General features: G+C 50.8%; 1 protein-coding gene across 1 annotated transcript; it reads right to left on the reverse strand.

Annotated features, from left to right (window-relative positions):
* Positions 1-2,327: 2,327 nt before the first annotated feature.
* Positions 2,328-17,524, reverse strand: HPN (hepsin). Its single transcript, XM_043996298.1, has 13 exons — positions 16,921-17,524; positions 15,878-15,983; positions 11,916-12,017; positions 11,769-11,810; positions 8,883-9,012; positions 8,670-8,792; positions 6,490-6,530; positions 5,714-5,879; positions 5,267-5,457; positions 5,001-5,096; positions 4,675-4,817; positions 4,123-4,287; positions 2,328-2,801 (listed from the first exon to the last, which is right to left on the reverse strand). Exons 2-13 carry the CDS (start codon positions 15,891-15,893, stop codon positions 2,763-2,765), a joined length of 1,254 nt encoding a protein of 417 aa, XP_043852233.1. The 5' UTR covers positions 15,894-15,983; positions 16,921-17,524; the 3' UTR covers positions 2,328-2,762.
* Between the last annotated feature and the right edge of the window lie 586 nt (positions 17,525-18,110).

Below are 18,110 nucleotides of genomic sequence, written 5' to 3' on the forward strand. Positions count from 1 at the left end.
GGTTAAGAACCTCTTTCTTGGCATTTCATTTCTGTCTTTCGGTCTGATACACAGCAGATGCTTAATAAATGCTTTTGGCTGATTCCCTGATTGGCTCTCTCCCCTCTCCCAGTCTGCCAATGGTGTGAGGTGGTCCTGGTGACATCACTGATCGCCGGGCAAGCTTCCCTGTGACAGTCTGGCCCATTGTTCTGAGTCCTCCGCTCCCAGCTGTAGTTGGATCAGGCTCCTCCCTTCCATGGGAACCATGAGGCAAGCGAGCGAATGCTCAAGGGAAAGGCGGGAAAGGCCGAGGCCCAGGCCTGGGTCGCAATTCGAGGCAGGCTGGTTGTCATGGTAACCCAGTCCATTTCGGGGCAGGGTCTCTGAGGAATGTTGGGAACTTTGCCTCTGATGCCCTGTCCCCTGACCTTGCTGAGGGGGAGCCCATCTAGGTGCAGTGGCTCTTGTGGGAGATTTGGGGGGGTCCCCCACTCCAGCTTGCCCAGCCCTGGGTGCTCACAGTGGGCCTTGGGATCCCCACACCCAGGCTCCTATTGTAGGAATAATGGGGGGGGGTGAGGAGAGAGATAGAGATGGGGAGAGAGAGGGAGGGGAGAGACAGAGAAAGAGATGGGGACAGAGACGTGGGGAGGGACAGACAAAAGGAGAGAGACAAAGGGGAGAGACGGTGTAGCCAAAGAGAGATGGGGAGAGAGAGGGAGGGGAGAGACAGACAGATATAAGGAGAAAGATGGAGGAAAAAGAGAGACACAAGAGAAAGATGAGGAGAAGGATGGGAGAGAGATGGAAAGCCAGAGAGAAAGGGGGACAGACTCAAAGACAAGAGAGATTAGGGGGGAGGAGAGAGAGATGGAGAGATATAAATAGACCAAATGGATAGATACATGGAGATAAAGAGATAGTTATAAAGTGGAAGAATGAAGATAGAAATAGACTAGATAAATGGATGGATAAACATGGATAGCTGAATGGATGCTAGACAAGACAGGATAGGATAGGTGTGTGTGTGTGTGTGTGTGTGTGTGTGTGTGAGAGAGAGAGAGAGAGAGAGAGAGAGAGAGAGAGAGACAGAGAGAGAGAGAGAGAGGCAGAGACAGAGACAGAGAGACAGAAAGACAGAGAGATACAAAGAGACACAGACACAGAGAGTTGCAAGGACTTGGGTGCCAGGCACCATGCCAAGAACTGGGAATATACACAAGCCAGAAAGAAAGGCCATCCCTGCCCTGGCCAAGTTTAAATCCTAATGAGGGAGCCAAAAGGGGTGGGGGTAGGAGTGGGGGTGGGGAAGGCCCCCTCACTGGGACCCTACTCTGAAATGAGCACTGGTGTTTCTTCCAGGAAGAACTCGCCCATGGCCAGAGGGTTGCCAGCGTGAGAAGGAAGCAGAGGCAAGGTGGGGAAGGACTGTGGGGAGGCCTGGGCTGGCCAGGTTTGAAATGAGCAGGGCTGTTGTGCATATTCCCATAGGTGTGTCCAGGAATGTGCTCGGATCTCAGCACCCTAGTGCTCACAAGGGTGTCCTGGGATCAGGACTCTGGCTGGGCTCACAGGGCTGTTATGAGGGGGTACAGGCCCCCAAAGGAGCTCACAGGGGTGTCCTGGAATCAGGGTCATGGCTGGGCTCACAGGGCTGTTATGGGGGGGCACAGACTCCCAAAGGTGCTCACAGGGGTATCACCATTTCATGGGTTCCCTTAGGTGCACACAGGGAGCCCCTTTGGGGTTTTTGAGGGGTTTCTGGCCTTTCTTCTGGTTTCACAGATGTGTGCTGCTTTCCCAGGCCCTCCCGCAGACATCACAAGGTGTAATTGTGGAGTTTCTATGCCCCACCTCCCCTGCTGTGTTCCCCTCCCTAGCTGGGGAGTTAGCTCGGGGTTACTGAACCTGGGTCTCACCTAGCTGGTACAATGTGTGAGGTTCCTGGTTTTTGTTCTGGTAATCATGGAGCATGAATTCACAAAGAGGGAAGGAGGGAAGGAGGAAAAGAGGGAGTGTGAGCCTCTGGGGGAGGGGGGCGGCCCCCCCCTTGGCCTCAGTGCTTTAGTAATCCCAGTCTCAGGAGAATTCCTGGGAAGTGAGGTTTATTCTCTTCTCTACAACAGAAACATCTCTGTGATACATTTTAACCCTGTGAGAATTATTTCTGTAATTACAGTCGGAATAGATGCATTTACATCTTTCTACAGTTAGAGATGGCAGGATAAGGTTTATGCTGATAGGTAGCAAAATTGTGTTCAAGATTTTTATTGGGGGAGATGGTTATTTCTGTTGGAATTCCCCCAGTTTGCACTACATGCCTGTTTTAAGAAAGCCCAAGGCACTTCTAATCAAAACCAGTTTTATTATTCAAAGTAATCACCAAACATTTCTGGGGATAGAGTGTAGGTGAGACAAGGAGCCCCAAATCTGGTCCCCATATATCCCAAGAGAGTATTTACATGGGGAGGGAGCAGGACAGGACTCATGGGTGGACCTGAGTAGGGGGTTGCCCAGAGAAGGGCAGGCAATGGGCCAGGGATAGCAGCAACATGTGTGGGATGGGGTGGAGAAAATCCTGGGGAGGGTCAGTCCTGACCTGGTGCGTCGCCCCGCCCCCCTGCATTTTCTCCCCTGCCCTTCAGAATCCCCAGGCCCTCCTCGCCTCTACAAAGGAATCCAGGATGGGGCTCTCTGAGCCATAGATTGTCCTCCACTGCTAGCTGCTGGGGAGTACCCCAGGACCAGCAGGGATAGAGAGAGGAGGAGAAGCAGAGGTGTCAGAGTTGGGTCACCATCCCACTGTCCTCGGAGTGAGTCTGGGGAGAGAAGGTTAGGAGGGAAGTAACAGCTGAAGGAACTTGCCTCCTTTCTCCTCCCCCACTTCCCTCCCTTCTCCCATCTCTTATTCTTCCCCTCCCCTCCCCTTCTCCTTTCCCTCCCCTCCCCTTCCCTACCTTCTCCTCCCCTTCCCGTCCTTTCCCCTCCTTCTCCTTCCTCTCCCCTCCCCTTCTCCTTCCCTTCCCTTCCCCACTGTCCACATAACCCTTCTAAGCCCCTTCATCGGGGCAACTTCTTCTACTGTAAACTGCAAGGGAGGAAGCAGGTCATTGCCACTGGGTCTTGGGTTCTGGGGGAGATACTTACTAGATATTTAAAGCGTGTTTAGTGTTTGTTCAATGAACGAATGAATCCACTTGAAATAATACATAGTTCCCACTCATTTCATAGCCAAGAAATCAGTGGGGGGTGGGGGTGCAACAATAAAATGTTTCTTCATTTTAGAGGTGGCCTCATCACAAAACCCCTCATTTACGCAAAATAAGCATTTCAAATTCAACAAAAATTGATTAAGCACCTACTGTGTACTACCCTGAGGGACTGGAGAAGATACAAAGCTATACGATTCCTGCCCTCATGACACTTCTGCTCTACTGGATGGAATATATGATATATAGAATATATAATAGAAAGGGATGGCAGTGATCCAAATACAGTAGAGAGGGTCTCACAAAAGCTTCCATGACATTTGAAGGGGGAAAGGTCATATTAATGGGGGAAGTCTCGTATCAAGGAAGGTTTCTTAAGGGAGGTAACTTTTCATTTGTGCTTTTTTTTTTTTTTTTGGTGAGGCAATTGGGGTTAAGTGACTTGCCCAGAGTCACACAGCTAGGAAGTGTCTGCAACAGGATTTGAACTCAGGAAGATGAATCTTCCTGACTCCAGGCCTGTGCTCTATTCACTGTACCAACTGCAGGAGGTAGTGAAGGACCCTGAAGGTCAGGCTAAGGAGTTTGAATTTTATTTAGTCAATGATAGGGAGCCACTGAAAGGTTCAAGTGAGGAGTGACTTACCCACCTCTGTGAAGGAGCAGAGGCAGAAAGGCCTGTTGTGGGGCTGTTGGGATGCTGGCGGGCAGTAACAAGGATGGCTAAACTGGTCATGGCCATGTGAATAGGGAAGAGGGAATGAGTTCATGTCCCAGGTGTAGAAACGCTGAGAAAACTGGGCGAGCCCCCATTTCTGCCAGGCTTCACTGTCCCACTTTCTCTCGACATTATAACTGGAGAGAATAGCGGAAATAGGGGCTACCAGGAGGGGTGAACCTGCTTTTCCTACTTCCCTTCCTCGCTCCATACCTTCATGGCTCGGTAGATCCACTCCTGGTATTCTCCAACTTTCGTGTAAACCCCAGGCTTGTGGGCAAGGGCACAGCCTGTCCCCCAACTCACAATCCCGCACAGCCTCCACCGGGGAGTCCTGGAGATAGAATCCTCACACACAAAAGGGCCCCCGCTGTCTCCCTGCAGATGAACAGAGACAAGACTGGAGGGGCAGGACCCCTGGGTTCTTTTAGGGGAAACAAAGGACTGGCACAATGATAAATGTCTCCAAATGCCTTTTCCTTCTCCCAACCTAGCTAGTGTCTCCCATCATCTGAAGTCATTTAGATTCACCTTGCTTAGCTCTGACCCAAAAAAAGGGTCAGTTTTGGACAAGGGATGTCCAGCCCTGCCCTATGCCCAATTTAAAACTTGACAAAGGCTTTGGGATGCTTATTGATGCTAATGAATGAGTAATGTGTGGGTGGATGGGGTGGGAGGACGTGGGGCTGGGGAGGAAGGTCAGTTAGTTGGGCCTGAGGAATAAGCCACTTGGGTTTAGGAGATATCCCTGGAATAGTTCCCCACCTGGCAGGCATCGATGCCCCCCTCAGTGTATCCAGCACAGAACATTTTGGGTTTGATCTGGTTCCCATAGAAATCAGGGCTATTGCAGACTGTGTTGCTGATGATGGGGACTCGTGCCTCCTGCAGCATATTCGCCTGTTTCCCTGCGGGGATGGGGAAGGGGTGGGGAGGAGAGGGTCTGTGAGAGATGCGGCTGCTCCAGCACCCTTCCTGAGGAACCCTGTGAGTAGGGAGCTTCTTCCTACTCTTCAAGGACAGTGGGCCTACCCTGCCCACCCACTTTGATCCTACTCTGAGGAGGAGAGCCTACTCAGGGATTTACTTACCATAATACTGAGTGTTTCCCCAGCCTGTTACTGTGCAAATCTTCCCATCTATCAAGGCCTGACCGGCAGCTGGGAGGCAGACAGGCTGGATGTATTCTGTGGAGGGAAGAGCCAACCCAGCCAGTGTTCTTCAGCCTCGCTAGAGTCAGGCATCTCGTCCCCAAACACCCATCACCACATTTCTCCAGGATGCAAATGTCTGGTTTTTTCCCCTCTGCCCTTCCAAAGCCCAAGTTGTTCTCCCAGGACCCAGTGACTCAGCTCACCGGTGAGGGGCAGGGAACCGGAAAGGTGGACCAAAGCAATATCATTACTGTTCTCTTCGCTGTTGGGGTCCCGAAAAGGGAGGTAGCCTCCATGGTACACCACGGCCTGGACCCCAAGCTGGAGTCCCTGGGTGGATGCCTGGGCCACAGCACCTGCAAACACCCTCCACCGTGACACCACCCGATTCCGCCTAGTGCAAGAAAAAGTGCAATAGTTTCCTCTACACTCCATCAGTTTGTCTTTGAACTATCTTAGAAATTTTGTGTGTATCTTAGGAGAGCTGTGCCCCACTCAGAACACCACTTGGGCTCTGAGTGAAGGCTTGGGGCAGTGACAAGGATTCTGTAGTTCCTACCTCCCCTCTTTTGCCCATGTTCTGCCACCTCCCCTGACATTTGGCACCTCTTCCTCCTGACAGACCCAGGCTCCACAGGGAGGACACTCACTCAGGGAAGCAATGGGCAGCAGTCAATACCCAGTCTCCAGACAGCAGGGAGCCCCCACACAGGTGTGCCCCATCATAGCGCAGACTGACCTGCCATGGCCAGCGGCCCAGGCTGGCATCTTGGCCTCCAACGATACGGTCTACAGGCAGCTTCCTCCGGCCACAATCTAGGGACAGACATGTTCAGGCCACATCCCAGACTCTGAACCCCTGGGAAAAGGAACACGGCCCCCACCCTCAGGCAGTTCCTGGTCTAAGGGAGCAGATGAAGCCTTTGCTCTCAAGGAACCCTGACCTCAGGAGAGTCCACAGCCTGGAGTGACTTTAGAGAAGCCATTTAACCTCTCTCTGCCTCAGTTTCCTTATTTGTGGGGAGGTTGGACTATAAGACCTGCTTCCGGCTCTAATAATCTGGGGTGGGGAGACACAGTCCATATCCTCAGGGAGTTCTTGTCACCCACCAAGTGGAAATGCCCTTTGTGATGTTCAGAGAATCATAATCAGATAAGTGTTATTTAGCTCTGAACTGATTTTGGAGGGACAGGAGATTGGTGAAAAGGATCTGGAATGTTTATTTGGAAGGAGGAAAATAGCCTGTGGCAGAGATTAGAAAGAAGTGGGGGGGGGATATTGGGGGGAGGTCTACAAGAGGCTGAGGCCTTCCTCCAAGGCAACAATTTGTTGTCTCCCTCCAAAAAGACCAGTCCCTAGTTCTGCACAAAGAGGGAACTTAGTTAATGGTGTGGGTGGGGGAGGTCTGTGAGAAAGGACACTTACCTTGGCAGAGAGTAGCTAGGAAGAAGCCCCTGGGACAGTCACTGTCAGAGAAAGAGGGGGGCTGGTGAAGGGGGAAGGGATAAGGGACTTGTGTCCATCCTTATTGTCTCTTAATGTTGCCCACCAGACCTGGCCCCCTCTCTCACATCTCCTTTGTCCATCCTAAAGATCCAGGGAATTATAGACATCCTGTGTGTACTCTGTACACATTCATTCAGATAACACTATGGTTTATGCATTATATGTCTGGGTGTGAATGTATATTTACATTTCATTTCAATAAATATTGATTAAGCATCTGGTGTGAACCGGCCTATGAACTAGTCAGTCACTGAGGGCGTGATTCAGAGATGAATGAGAAGTAGTCCTTGTTGTCAAGAAGATTATAGTCTAGTAGAGGAAAGACAGAAGGAAGGCTCATTTCCTCACAGGCAGAGATCTGGGTGGGCAGGAAGGAAAGGCATGCCAGGCAGAGGGAACAGCCTGAGCAAAGGGACGGACTTGGGAAAAAATGAGAGTGAGTTTAGGGAATGAGTTTAGTCCAGTTGGGCTGCAGCATAAGGTACACCACAGGGATCGACAGTGAGGGAGGCTGGCAATGAAGACAGAAAGCAAAGGGCTCACGTGGGGGAAGCAAAGAATGAAAACTTGGGCGAAGCAATGGAAAAGAAAGGATGGAGACAAGAGACATCATAGAGGTGGAATTGATGGGACTGGGCCGGTAATTGATGGGGGGCGGCACATGAGGGGCAAAGGTGTTAAAAAGGATTTTGAGATTTTTGACCCCAGGTACTAGGGAAGATGCTGACAAAAATGGGGAAATTAGGGGGAGAAGATGGTTATCTTGGATGTGGATTATACTTTGGGGGACATCCAAGTGGAATCACTAATCCAGTAGGTCATAATAGATTTAGAAGAGACCTTAAAAAAAAACACCAAACTTTGGGGCAGCTAGGTGGCACAGTGGATAAAGCACTGGCCCTGGATTCAGGAGGACCTGAGTTCAAATTTAGCCTCTGACACTTGACACTTACTAAACCTTGTGCAAGTCACTTAACCCTCATTGCCCCGACAAAAAAAAAAAGAAGGGACCTTAAAGACCAGTGAGTCTAACCTCTTCTTTTTACAGATGAAGAAACTGAGGCAAACAGAGGTTAAGTGAACTGCTCAGGGCCATACAGCTAGTAAATGTCCAAAGCTGGATTTCAGGACTGGAGTGGAGGAGAGGGGTCAGAGTTGATATTAAGAAGTCTGGGTTCTCCTCTTGGCTTTTCCACTTTGGACTTATCCAGTGTCCTCATCCGTAAAATGAGAACAACCCCAGCTGATCACCAAGGATGCTTCTAGCTCTGAGTCCTACAATGTTTTGTTTAGAAGGGAAAGTCAAAGGGATGGGGCGGGGAGATGAGATATCAGGGCGACACTGCAGAAAAATAAGAACTGACAGCTATGGGAGCTCACTGCTTTCCTTGTCCAGGCCCTATTATTTTGTCAGCAGAGGGAGCTCCCTGGGAGAAAACTCCTTCTTTTAGGAGATAGCAACTGCTCTGCAACCTAATGTCATTAGAAGGATGCCGGGGGCATGGGGAGGTCCAGTAGATGTCAGACACAGGACTTCAGCCCAGGTCAGCTTTCCGTCTGCTTTGCTATATGATTCCTTTCAAGTAATTAGGGCCCTGGACTTGGAATCAGGAAGACCCAAGTTTGAATCCAACCTGAGACATTTACACTGGCTGTGTAACCCATGGCGAATCATGTAAGCTCTATCTGGCTTGGTTTCTTCATCTGTGAAATGGGGGGGGAGGGGTAAAAGCCCCTACCTCCCAGGGGTATTATGAGGGTCAATGAGACAATATTCAAAGTGCTTTATAAATTCACCTTGTTATGAAGATGATGGAGGAAGAAACCAGAGAGGGAGCAGTCAGGAGGAACAAGAATACAAGTCTGTTTGCCTAACTTTGTCTGCAAGCTTTGGTTTCAGTGGGCCTGTATGTTGGTAGCTGTGTCTGTGCACACATCTGTGTCTTCGTGAGCATCTCTTCTTCTGTGTGGGTCTGTGTATCTGTGCTTCTTTTGAGTCTGCTGGGTGCCACCCACCATGGGCTCCACCCACCACGGGTTCTTGTTGTATATAGTCCTTGCCCTTCCCTGTTTAGCTTCTCCTCGACCCATGCCCTTACCATATCGAGATGACCTCTGACAGCCTTCGAGCATAGGGTAGCCTCTCTTCATCCACACAAAAGTAGCCAGATGTGCCATTTGTCCCAAACAGCCGGACATCCAGCTCTGAGTGGGTCAGGGACCTATGAGGCAGAGGGGTCGGGAACAGCAGACCAGTTCTCCCCTGGCCTTGGTCTCTTCCCCTCATGATTCCCACCCCTACTCAATGATACCTGATGAAGCCCATCTCCTCACAACTCAGACTTGCCACCCTGGAATTGACTCTGGAGGAGCAGAGCAGCCGCCACGTCCCCTCTGTTCCATCAAACACCGTAAGCCGCAGGTCTGTCGGACTCACCTGTACTGTAGGGGCAGGGGGTGGGGGGAAGGGCAAGAGGCCTGGGGATTAGAGGGGCTAGTGGATTCTCTGGGTAGTGCTGACTCAGCAAGCACAAGCCGGCACCCTAACAGCCACCACAGACTGAAGAAAAGGTTGCCGAAACTCCTTGAATGAGCTGCCATAGAGCATCCACAGCCCTGCCCTGGGCAACCTGTCTGAGGCTGGAAGCAGAGCCTGGGCCCTACAGCGCTGAGGGCTCTGCCAATGCAGGACTGGCTTTTGCCTGGCAGGCATGTTTTCTGAATTGCTGGACATTCTGAAGAAGCAAGTGTAGTAGAAACAGAATGATTTAACGGGAGAGGACCTGGGTTCAAATCCCAGTCCTACCACTTTCTACCTGGATGACCATAGGAAAGTCATTCCCTTCTCTGGGCCTCCGTTTCCTCTTCTGTTAAATCACTGAACTAGTTGACCTCGAAAGGTCCTTTGAGCTATAAATCTGCCTCATCAGGGGAAAACTATCTCACCCTTATCCTATTTGTTTGTTTGTTTGGGGTTTTTTTTGGCGGGACAATGAGGGTTAAGTGACTTGCCCAGGGTCACACAGCTAGTAAGTGTCAAGTGTCTGAGGTCGTATTTGAACTCAGGTCCTCACAAATCCAGGGCCGGTGCTTTATCTACTGCGCCACCTAGCTGCCCCTCACCCTCATCCTATTGGTGTGTCTGGGAGAACACATATCTAAGGGAAATTTGAAATATATGCTGTGCTTTTTTTTTTTAACAAAAAGTCTACAAAGTCATTTTCTTAGTTTAAGAATAACAACTACACGGGAGCAGCTAGGTGGCGCAGTGGATAACTCACTGGCCCTGGATTCAGGAGGACCTGAGTTCAAATCCACCCTCGGACACTTGACACTTACTAGCTGTGTGACCCTGGGCAAGTCACTTAACCCTCATTGCCCCGCAAAAAAAAAAAATATTTACAAGAATAACAACTACATTATGGATAACTTGCTGGGCTTTACAAAAATTGTTATTTGCAGTAGTTAAGAAAGTAAAGGCAGTTAGGTGGCACAGTGGATGGAGCATTGGGCCCAGAGAGTTCAAATTCAGTCTCAGACTAGCTGTGTGACCTTGGGCAAGTCACTTCACCTCTGTTTGCCTTAAGCCACTGGAGAAGGAAATGGCAAACCACTCCAGTATCTTTGCCAAAAAAAACCCATGGAAGAAACCATTGGCCCGCTGTGGTCCACAGTGTCTCAAAGAGTTGAATGTGACTGAGCAACAGCAACAGGAATGTGAAGGTTTAGAAAAACTGGGGCAAGCGTTTTGTCATTTTACATTTTTTAATGTCCTCAAACAATTATTCTCTTCTTCAACCCCAAGGCCTTCATCTCTCTCTATTCAGTTCAGATGTATGATCTCATCAGAATTGGTCGCTAACTCCCAACAATGAAAGGTCTTTTACCAGTGCATTTAGCATCTGATCTGCTTAGACAAGTTGCCTGGGGCATTAAGGGGTTAAATGACTCACATACACACACACACACACACACACACACACGGGCAGCAAATGGTCTAGTGGATAGAGTGCTGGTCCTGCAGGCCTCAGACACTTCCTAGCTGTGTGACCTTGGTCAAGTCACTTGACCCTATTTGCCTCAGTTTCTTCATTTGTAAAATGAGCACCACTCCAGTAGCTTTGCCAAGAAAACCCCAAAGGGGGTCATGAAGAGTTGAAAATGACTGAACAAGGGGGCAGCTAGGTGGTGCAGTGGATAAAGCACCGGCCCTGGATTCAGGAGTACCTGAGTTCAAATCCGGCCTCAGACACTTGACACTTACTAGCTGTGTGACCCTGGGCAAGTCACTTAACCCCCATTGCTCCACAAAAAATAAAAGAAAAAGAAAATGACTGAACAACAGCAATGGGTCACAGTTAATATGTGTCAGAGGCAGGATTCCATTCCTAGGTCTTCCTGACTCACAGGCCAGCCCTCTCTCCAGCATACTGGGGTCTCTTTCTATCACTCTCTTCATTTATTTTGAATTAGATTTGGTCCAAATCCCTCAGCGTGGTCTATATTTCAAGGTCCTTGCTTGTCTTCCTCCTCCCATTGTGGTGTTGCAGCAGGCCGAAGCTCGGGGCTCATGCACCTCTTCAGAAGGCCCAGCCTGGCCTCTGACTTCCCTCATGCGCTTTCTTCCTTCTCTGCACCCCATCAGGACACTTAGACTAAGATTTCACTTGGACTTGAGAGAATGGCTCTTACAGGAGAAAGGACATAGGACTTAAGGGTCAGAAGACTCAAGGGCCCAATCACTTGGAGCCGAAATTTCCTCCCCTGTGAAACAGGTGTGTGTGTGTGTGTATGTGAACCCTGCAGTGCAGTGGCCCTGGATTCAGAAGTACTTGAGTTCAAATATGGCCTCAGACACTTGACACTAGCTATGTGACCTTGGGCAAGTCATTTAACCCTCATTGCCCCACCAAAACAAAACAAAAAAAAACACAAAAAAAACCCCATGATACAAATCTAGGGGGGGGGGCGGTATTACCATTGTCTTCTATGACTTCCTAAGTGTTCTCTAGTCATTCTGTGGCTCCTTGACACAGGAGTAACCTGACTTTCTAGCTGTAGCTCTAGTCTCCCTCAGGGGAACTGGGTTGATGTTGCTGACTGACTGATAGTGAGATTCTAAGAACTGGGGTGGGGGGGCCTAAGTGGGGGCCAACAGGGTGGGCAGAGAGTAGAAGGAAGTCTATGGGTATACTCACCCGGGTATAGCACTTCCTGGTCACTCCTCAGCAGCACAGTCACTGTGGAAAGAACAGAGATGAGGAAAGGGCTGGGGATGGGATGGGGAGCAGTGGGGTAAGGTATGGTGAAGTAAGGGGCATGGGGGCGGGGCATCTGTTTCTCACCAATAGCCCAAGAAGCTGCTCCAATCCCTGCCAGGAGCAGGACGCCCCCTGCGATGACCGCCACAATCTTGGGCAGAGACCAACACTGAACCTTTTGGCCACCTACAAGCAAATATAGGCTGTGTGCACTGTTCATTGCTCCCTCATTCCACAATCTGGCTCTGAGACCTCAGGATTTCCCCTCTGCTGTTTTCCAGTCAATTGCCCCTCCTGAGAACCAGGACCCTCTCCTGAGCCCTTCCTTCCTCAGCCAGTCCTGGGCTGGGGGCCAGACCCAGTGGCCACACCTCACCTCACCCGGCTCTGACTGGCCTTACTCCATCTCTCCACCCTCCTCCTCCTCCTCTTTACCTCCCCCCAACACATGTCCTGTTTCCAACGGGCTCCCAAGGGCCTTGGGAAAGTGGTTGGGTCAGTTTCCCTGAGTAGCTGGCAAACTCCTCATGCGATCTAGGAACCCAGGGGCCCTTTTAGGAAGCCCTCAGCTCTTCCCCATTTGTTTCCAGGCTCTGGGTGTCTTGCTTGTTCTACTTCCCACCTTCCTTGGGATGGGGGGCGGGGAAGGATGGATTTGGCAAGCCTGGTGCTCGGTGTATGTGGAAGAGGGGATCATCAGGGGTGTCACCGGCACGAGCTATCTCCACACTCTTTTCCCTGGCATTCCAAGGATTTGTTGTCGTCCAGAGATTTTGACATTGGGTTCGTCCTATATCATGTCTCAAGGTTTTCTCTTGGTCAGGCCTGTGGAAGCCTCCCCAACCTGGCTCCCTCGGGCTTTCTAGTGCAGCCTGTCCTGGAGTGGGAGTTCTAGGAGTCAGTGACCTTTGGTCCTTGGCCTTATACCCCTGGCTCCTTTGCTGCTGTTTGCCCTCATGCTGGATCACCCTGTTCTCTATTTCCAAGCCAGAGGGGCAGAAATCTTTATCCCCAAGCAGGAACCAAGCTCTGTATTAGGATTCAAAACCTCACCAAGAGCCTGTCCACTCACCCAGATGGTATTTGCCTAGGTCTGGGTGAGGAAAGTGGCAATGTCCCTCTCCTCCCTGGATGGGATAAGCATTCTGGGTATTCCTTGGGATGGGTCCAGTTTTCTCCCCCTGGTGGTCATATGTGTCGATGGCAGGACAGTGGCTAGGCCTCCAATAGCTCCTTTCCCGACCCCCCTTCCAGAGAATCCTAGACTCTCAGAAGTGGATGTGACCTTAGAAGTCACCACCCAGGAATCCCCCTTTATTTCCAACTTTCCAAATCTCCAGTCAAATTGTTCCGATTGTTTTTTTCTTGTATTTGGATCTGATTTAATATAGACTTGGTATGAATAAGATACAAAGTATTTTTCAGACCGTTATGGGGCAACTAGGTGGTGAAGTAGATAGGGTACGGGGCCTGGAGTCAGGAAGACCTGAGTTCAGATTCAGCCTCAGGCACTTACTAGCTGTGTGACCCTGGGCAAGTCACTTAACCCTGTTTGCCTCAGTTTCCTCATCAGTAAAACGAACTAGAGAAGAAAATGACAAGACACTCCAGTATCTTTGCCAAGAAGATGCCAAATGGGGTCCCAAAGAATCAGACACGACTGAAAACAACAAAGGCACTATATAAATGCTGGCTGATATTACTTGAGAACACTTCTTTGCAGAGATTAGATTCTTGCTTCCAACCTTTTTCACTTTCCACAAGCATCTTTTTTTTTTTTTTTTACTGTTGCCACATACCCTAAAAGCTGGAGAGTTGGTGGTCAGCACTTTGTCCAAAGTCCCCTTCTTTCCTTCAAAGGCAGCGATAAAGGCTTCCCCCTTGCCTCACAGTTCTCGAGGACCTTCTTATAGGCCATCAGCCCTCATTCTACCCCAGCCCAGACTCAGTGCTCCATTCAAGCTCCCCTGCTACTTGTCCCTAACACCCCTTTGTCTGTTCTGGCCTCTGTGTTTCTTCATATTTTCTTACCTGTTATTCTCCCTTTCCAAACCAGCCCATGAACTATCAGGAACTACTTATTCAGGAAGCCTTCCTCAGTTTAACTCCACCCAGCTCCTAAATACAGATATGTGAACTTATTTTTGTATTCTTGTATGCATTTGTATTTTTGGTTTCTTCCTGTGTCCCTGCCCATTTGTATGGAAGCAAGGCAAGGGTCAAGACCTTGTTTCTTCCATCAAATAGGAAACTCTGTGAATGCTGGGGCCATACGCTTTCTCAGTCAGAGAAGGGCTCTTTTACAAGTGACAAGTATCTCCACTTTTGTCTATTCTCACCTTCCCCCCAACCTCAATAGTTTTGTGCACTGAATTCTCATCCCCTAGTTAATTCACTTTACTTATTTATTTATCTATTTATTTTTGCAGGGCAATGAGGGTTAAGTGACTTGCCCAGGGTCACACAGCTAGTTAAGTGTTAAGTGTCTGAGGTCAGATTTGAACTCAGGTCCTCCTGAATCCCGGGCCAATGCTTTATCCACTGCGCCACCTAGCTGCCCCCTAGTTAATCCACTTTAACTAGGAAATAGCAACTAGGTGATGCCTTAGATAAAAGTGCCAGTCCTGGAGTCAGGAAGACCTGAGTTCAAATCTGACCTCAGACACTCATAAGTTGTGTGACCCCAGGCAAGTCACTTCACCCTGTTTGCCTCAGTTTCCTCATCTGTCAAATGAGCCAGGGAAGAAAATGGCAAACCACTCCAGTATCTTTGCCAAGAAAACCCCAAATGGAGCCACATAGAGTCAGACACGGACATGACTGAAAGTTATTAAATAATGACTGAAGAACAATAACAATCTGGGAGATAGTTTGGAAATTCAAACTTAGAAGGTCTGTGGCCTCTAAATGGGGGGACGGGGAGGGGAGAGGAAGAAGAAGATGCTGGTCTTAACCCTGGTTTTGGTGCCTCTGAGCGTTCTCCCTCCATTCCCCAACCCCTGCCTATCCAAGGCATCTGCTGTTGTCCCGTGTTGGGCAGGAAGTTAAGAGAATTGGGGTTGGGGGCAGCTAGGTGGCACAGTGGATAAAGCACCGGCCCTGGATTCAGGAGGACCTGAGTTCAAATCTGGCCTCAGACACTTGACACTAACTAGCTGTGTGACCTTGGGCAAGTCACTTAACCTTCATTGCCCCGCAAAACCAAAAAAAAAAAAAAAAGAGAGAGAGAGAATTGGGGTTGAGGCAGTGATTGGATCCCAGTTCATGGTCCCAAATCCCTGGGCCTCAATTTCCTCATATATAAAATGAAGAGACTGGGGCAGATAAGCTCCAAGGGCCCTTCCCCTTCTATGTCTTGGGACCTCTCTTATCCTAAGGTCTGCTCCCTGACCTCCCACACTGAGTAGTTGTCACTGCAGCTGTTTCTCTTGAGCCCTCTGTCTCGACAACACATTTTCCCCCTCCTCTCAGTCATTCAGGCTGAGGTGGCAGGCAAGCCAAGCGATGGAAATCCCTCCTCCAGAAGTGGTGGAAAATGAGGAATGGCTAGGAATTTGAGACTTGGGCTTTTTGTGGTCAAGGGCTTCAGGGGAGAATTTTCACCTCTCAGATTCTGGGCTTGAACGGTTGTTAGCATTCGAGATTAAAGAGATATAAAGTAATTGTGGAGAAATCCCTTATTCCTTGGGGTAGAGGGTGGAAAGTAGCCATAGAGGGCAGCAGCAAATGGGGAAACTGAGGCACAGAGCAGGGATATTGAGAGGAATAAGAGACGGATTGTGTAAGAACTTAATGGATGACTGATTAATGGTTAATCTGGCAAGGAGCTGGAGGTAGGTTTGGGGGGAAATGGGGAGCAGGATGAGATGGGTAGAGTGAGGAAACGATGAGAAGGAGGTGGGTGCTGGAGTGAAAGACAGGTTCTAATGGTAAGAGAGTGAGATTGAGAGATTTGGAGGGGAAAAACAAGAGATGGAAAAAGGGAAAGGGGGGAGAATCCTAGGGTGAGAGGGGGGAAAGGGGCATAAATTAGGGAAGACACTTACTCTCCTTCTCAGCCATGTCACCACCTCCAGTTAATGATTCCCCCAGTGAACAGTGCTGGCTGTGGCCGTAGGGCCTCCCCCCCTTGGGGAGAGAGCCAAACGAGACCTGTGGGGGAGACATAAAATGGAGCGGGTAGGCCTAGAACCTCCTTGGTACCCAGAGACCCCCAGTTCTCTTGAGTCCACCCCCCTCCCCACAGTACCTTTCCAGACCCAGGTATGGATGCCCAGCTAGAGGACTGAGCTCCCCTCCCTCAGGGCCAACGTGAAGGGCTGGGCCTCTTGCCCAGAGCATGCCGTGATCACGGGCTGGCCAGCCTGCCAGCTCAGAGGATCAAGGACACAGGCAGGGGAATCGACCAGGGAGACAAGGCACCAGGGTCCGAGGTGGAGAGCAGGAATTAAAGGGGAGATCTGGGGACTGGGAGAAGGCAGGCTACCTGTGTCTCAGGAAGAGTGAGAACTAGAGGGAGCCAGCCATATGCCAGGGCACCCAAGGGACTAGGCAGCATCAGAGTCCTGAGAGGCTGCATGTTGGTAGAAGGGATTGGATGCTGAGTCCCGGAGGGAAGGGGCCAGATACCTCATTCCCTGACAGAAATGGGAGCTGAAGAAGTCAGGCACAGGTGCCCCAAAAGCTCAGAGGTGGGGAGATGCTTGATCTCTCTGGGAAGTAGCAAAAGGAGCCGGGGCGGGGGCAGGGGGAGGGGGGATGGATGCTCATGGATGCTCATGTCGTGGAGAAGGGCAGGTCTAAGAATTAGTTTGGCTGGACGCCTGAGGCTAGGAAGGACCAGACACAGAGAGACATGACTTTGATATTCTTCCGGGCCAGACTGGGTAGGGATTTAAGAGAGAAAGAGGGGATTAGATGGTCCCAGAAAAGGCCAAGGGCTGAGGGTGAGGCAGCAGAAAGCCAGAGCTGGGGAGCAGTTTGAGGGCCAGGGTGCCCAGTGTCTGAAAAGGCATTCGAATGAGCCAGACTTGGGGCCAGGACTGCAGGGGGTGGGGGAGGGAAACGGAGGACACAAGAGCTGCCTTACCCTCAGGGGTCCGCTCGGTGAAGTCTCAGAGCTGTTGTCCAGTTTCTAGGGGTCACAATTAGACCCCGGCAGGAGCATGGTGTCCCCAGCTGGGGGCCAGGAACCTGGGTCCCAGGAAGGGGAGAAACAACAGCAGCCTTGAGCTCAGCCAGACTGGCTCACCTGAGGAGGAGGGGGCTGGGGGGGGGAAGGGGCGGGAGGAAGGGCGGAGAAGAACCTGGCCAATGGGAGTGGCTGCTGTTGGAAGCCACCTGCCCAGTCCCCCGGCCCCTGGGCACAGCTAGAGAGGCCTGGTTCTGGCCAAGGACGGCAGAAAAACTCAACCCCTTCTGTTTCCTCTCCTTCTTCTGGCTTGGCTGGGGCCGCTGCTGCTGCTGGCCTCCTCGGGGGCTCAGTCCAGAGGTGGAGGTTTGTGTAATCACGAGGTGAGGGTGGGTGCAGCTGCTGCACTTCTGTGCAGGGCGGGATGAGGGGCACCGGGGCACCGTGTGGTGCGGTGGGACCCAGAGCTTGGTTTTGTGGCCCTTCTGGTCCCTGGATGGGATGAGCAATGGAGCCCCTCAGCCCAGCCCCAGGGTAGGCCTGAGCCTAGCTGTTGTCCTCTGCCCCCTGCTGCCCTCCCATCTCTGCTTTCCCACAAGTCACGGGGTCTGGTTTGCTTTGGCAGAGCCTTCCTGATGGGGCAGCCAGCGACCTCTGGAGCTGGGGGAAAGTCCTGTGGCCACAGTGTGGGGGGCGGAGGGAGGGAGGGAGGGAGGGAAGGAAGGAGAGAGAATGGGTTTGAATTTGGGAACAGCCAGACGCAGACCTCCCTGGAAACGCGAGGACACACCCCGACAGGCAAATGCATTCTTTCCCGTCAGAAATGTGGGGAACCACACACATACTCAGCCAGATACATCTCTTCGATGCCAGAAACAGACCCTTCCATAGCCAAAGACATACACCCACAGAGATAGCTACATATGTATTTTCATAACACCGTCTATGCGAACACACATAAATACACGTCTGATTATGCCGATGACGATGAGAACCAGTACTTATATTTCTAGCTAGATCCAAACCAAGCCCGGGCTCCTGCACCCAGACTCACGCGTGTGCCCAGCCCTTCATCCAAGACTATGCCGCGCTGTCGACAGCAGAAAACATCAACCTTGCAGAGCCCTCCTCAGCTCTCATCCCTCTCC

This window comes from Dromiciops gliroides, chromosome 3 (genome assembly GCF_019393635.1).
Source record: "Dromiciops gliroides isolate mDroGli1 chromosome 3, mDroGli1.pri, whole genome shotgun sequence".
NCBI lineage: Eukaryota > Metazoa > Chordata > Mammalia > Microbiotheria > Microbiotheriidae > Dromiciops > Dromiciops gliroides.

Bases quoted from the DNA above. Each gene is read 5' to 3' on its own strand.
- HPN (XM_043996298.1), bottom strand. The intron at 8,793-8,882 runs GTATCATTGAGT...TCTGCCTCATAG, and splicing joins GAGGAGATGGGCTTCATCAG to GTCCCTGACCCACTCAGAGC. The intron at 4,288-4,674 runs GTGGGGAACTAT...GTTCATCTGCAG, and splicing joins GGGGCATCGATGCCTGCCAG to GGAGACAGCGGGGGCCCTTT.